Source organism: Propithecus coquereli, unplaced genomic scaffold (assembly GCF_000956105.1).
Source record: "Propithecus coquereli isolate 6110/MARCELLA unplaced genomic scaffold, Pcoq_1.0 Scaffold32, whole genome shotgun sequence".
Classification (NCBI taxonomy): Eukaryota; Metazoa; Chordata; class Mammalia; order Primates; family Indriidae; genus Propithecus; species Propithecus coquereli.
In genome coordinates, this window is record NW_012148841.1 from 5,139,240 (window position 1) to 5,143,263 (window position 4,024).

The following is a 4,024-nucleotide window of genomic DNA, read 5'->3' on the forward strand; positions in this document are numbered from 1 at the left end:
AGGAGCAGGGAAAATCTGGTTACAAGGTATCATGTGGCAAAGCCACACACCAGGCTGGTAACAAGGATAGGAAATGTGCTGGGCACGAGACAGGTGACCAGCAGTGAGGTGAAGGCATGGACAGGAAACTTTGCCTCCTTTCTGTCCTTCTCCCTAGTTTGCTATTTGATGATTTCTCCCCCTCTGATAACAGAGAGTTCTTCCTTTACAATGCAGATTGGCCCTATCGATGACAGGCTGCACAACAGATATGCATTTGCACAGCAAAATATGAGGGGCTAAAACCTACCCCAGGTGGCATTGCTCTTCCTTGAATCAGCTCCCCATACTGCTTTGTACCTTGATGACATATAGATTTATACGTGCAGGAAACCTAAGCCGGAATCCACACCACACATAGCTTTAACCCGGTCCTGGCTTCTCCAAACATCTTGTGAAACACAAAACTTCATCATTTTCTGTGGGACAAAAGAGTGAGGATGTGCTATCACTTGTTGTGGATGCCACCCTTTGGGCAAAAAAGTCTTCCCTTGCTGTCTTACATAGAGAAGCAAAAGGGAATTCCATTCCTTCTCTCCCTAACCCATTACCTCTAAATAAAAGCAAGTAGATAACTACTTGTTTTCTTTGAACCATCGTCAGCTTATCACTACATAAAAAAGCTTTCTATCTGGGAGTGCCTAGTGTGAGAATTTTTCTTTAAAAAAGGAATAAAGGAATAAAATAATTAAGCTCTGTAATTAAGTACTTTAAATCTGCTCAAAATAATTTTCAAGCATTCAAATGCTAACAGAAAACTTCTTCAAAAATATAAACAGACAAGAAAATGAGAACCAAGGTTCAAAACTAAAATAACAGGAAAAAATTTCATTGTGGAACTCTTAAAGGCCAATCAATGATTAAAGAAAACCATCATGCTGACAAAAAGCTAGGTTGGGTGGTTAACTGCAAGAGAGTGAGTGACCAGAAAAACCTAACACAAGCACAACGTAGTTATCAAGTCGGCTTAGAGATGGAAAGCTGGTCTATATCTGATCAAACAATCTTGTCTTTTGAGAAAATTGGGTGAAAAAAGATAAGCATACACAAGCTTGGATTTAAAAAAGAACTTATATTTATTATATTTTCCAACTATGATCTGTTAAAACGATGGCCCTAGGAAAATCTGCTTTGGCAAGCAACTGCAGAGGTTCCTGTAGAGAGGAAGTGAAAAGACTGGGCATATAAACAAGGGCTGCTGGCACGTTCAAAGCGCAGGGGATAGTTCACAGAGCAAAATGTAGTCCTAAGTAAATGGGTTTCAGGCAATTTCAGTGTTAAGATAACATCATTAAGAGTAGAACAGATTGTGCTCAAACCCTGCTGTTTATAATTAACACGTTGCTTCCAAATACTCCAGGGTCCCTGGTAAATAGTCTTCTGCTCACATCCACCCAGACCAATCAGAATATTTTCATCAGATTCCATGCTGGGCCAGCACCTGTTTGGACAAATCCAATAGAGCCAAAGAACTCCTCTCCCTGGCCAGCTAAGTAGTTGGATGAACACAGCTTGGCTTAGTCATTGTCACAGTGTCCATATGGCTTTGAAGCTTGTTTTCACAAGAAGTCATACAAGTATTTTATTATGTCAAAGTTCACTGTCCTATGAACAAAAACAGATAACATGTTAGCATCCTCACCCCTAGACTACTCAGCTTTGTATGATTCTGTGAAGCACATGCAAGATAATTCACAACTCATGCTAAACAATCCTATAGTGTTATCAAATGCACCATTATAAGATTGACACTAATTTTTTAAATGTCACTAGGAACACAGTTTTTTTAAAAAGTTTGTTTTTGCCATGCACAAAGTTTGCTTTTCTAAAACAAGGAAATGAAGTTAGAGCTATTCAACATTCCGCATTTCAATTGTACTTAGAAAGTTTAGGTTTTATTTGAAAGCTATTTGTTTTCTGTCTAATAGCCAGAATAAAGTAATTAGAGATGCAAAAGTATTCAAATCTTCTTTGCTTCTGAAGATTGCTTATCTTCCAAAACACCTGTTTTGTCATTACATAATGCATAGCTCATCTGTCCTCATTTGTAGTTTTCATTCTTTTCAGTCTTTTAACGCTGGATGACCTGTGTGTGTATTGTAACTAAATCTGTATGATCCAAGAATACAATACAATAAACAGACGACATGAATGTATATTTTTGTACTCTGATGGCAGGCGGAATAAAATAGAGAGAGAGAGACATATAATTATTTTCTTTTCACCAAACTCATTCTTCACTATAAATATTCAGACTTAGAGGTTTATTATTTGAATAAATGGTCAAAATAATTAGATATAATGATCGAGCAGTAAGTATAAAATTAAAGCCTGAAGTATTCAATTCTGCAAAAATAATCATCCATGTGAGAACAGCCTTATAAAGATTCACTAATTGCGTGTTCTTATTTATTAAACCATCATCAATTAATGTTTTTTCTATCATTTTGTAATAAACTTTCTAAAAAAGTTTCTACGCAAATGACTGACATCAAATTTTTTTAAAAAATTTGGAATGGGGAACTATAGATACTGCTTATGAAAACACATTTAAAAATAGCTATTATAAAAAGAGATGCTATAGTTATTGTGGTACCTAATGCTGGACTGAAGAATGCCTTTATTGTTTCATTATAATAATGCTTCCCCAAAGAACACTAAACTTTTCCAAGTGGTATAAAAATGCTGCTGAAACAATTCTGTTATCATTAGCAGTGATAAAACAACCAAAAATAGTTACTTAAATTTAAAAAGAATCTTATGCATAAAGACACAAATGGTATGGTTATTAAATCATAAAGCTATTTTATTTTTATGTGGTTCTCTTTCATTTAACTCTATAACCATCAAAATTTACTGGCAACAGGTACCTCTAACAAATGATTTAAGAAAAAATCATGATACTGGTTAAAAAGACTTTTTTTAGATTTTAGAAAGGAAACAGATATAGGAGGCTACTTTTAACCACTAGCAAAAAAGGGAACTGGAATTTGTACATCTCTCTCTAGGCACATTTCCCCAGAATGGCTTTAGGTCTTAAGGTTATAAACCTAAAGTAACAAGGTAAAATAGATTTAATGTTGTTTTATTGTTTTTTTGGCCTTGAATGAAAACAAAAGTTTAGAATAAGCTAAGATTAAAACAACTTAAATTCCAACACTAAGGAAATCCCTAAATTACAAGACATTATTTGATGGAATATCACACAGCCATACAAAATGATCAATACGAAGGCATGCCTACAATATTAAGGGAGAAAAGGAGAACAGAGAATTGCAAATATGTTGTGATAGCTACGGAGAAATGGTTGTCTAATGGACTAATACTAAAAGAGAACACAAACAAATGAAAATATTGTGATTTGTTTGTGATAGGACTCCTTTATTTTTTTAAAAATTTATTTTCAGAAACTTATTTTATAGATTTTCAGAAATCTATTACTATTCATTATAGCACAATTTGTGCAATAAAATTTTCTTTTAATAGAATAAATGGAATGATTTAAAAACACTAAGCAACTTAAACGTGCTCATTTATGAAAGCTTCACTATATTCCATTTCTCTGCTTTGTCACTGGGAAGTGTTCAAGCAAACTGAATCATACAGTAAGATTTTAAGATTTTACAAAAAACTAAATTAATCAGGAATTGAATATAAGATCATTCCTTTAAGAAACATTAACTGCCCAAGATGTATGACTACCTCTATCATTCTTCCACCCCAATATAAATAGGTGACTTGTCAATTGATCCCACATAAATTCTTCCAAGACATGGCAGAAATTGTTAGAATAACCACAGCAGCAACATCAAAAATTATGTCGCATATTCCAAAGACAACTTTGTGTTTAAAGTACTTGGAGACAGGCCGGGCGCGGTGGCTCACGCCTGTAACCCTAGCTCTCTGGGAGGCCGAGGCGGGCGGATTGTTTGAGCTCAGGAGTTCGAAACCAGCCTGAGCAAGAGCGAGACCCCGTCTCTACTAA

General features: G+C 35.0%; 1 protein-coding gene across 1 annotated transcript in view; it reads right to left on the bottom strand.

Annotated features, from left to right (window-relative positions):
• Positions 1-1,091: 1,091 nt before the first annotated feature.
• ORC5 (origin recognition complex, subunit 5) overlaps positions 1,092-4,024 on the bottom strand; it is a 79,791-nt gene continuing 76,858 nt past the window's right edge. The window contains exon 14 of the mRNA XM_012650303.1: positions 1,092-1,644. Coding sequence (XP_012505757.1) covers positions 1,599-1,644 — 46 coding nt within the window. The 3' untranslated portion in view covers positions 1,092-1,598. The remainder of the gene's footprint in view (positions 1,645-4,024) is intronic.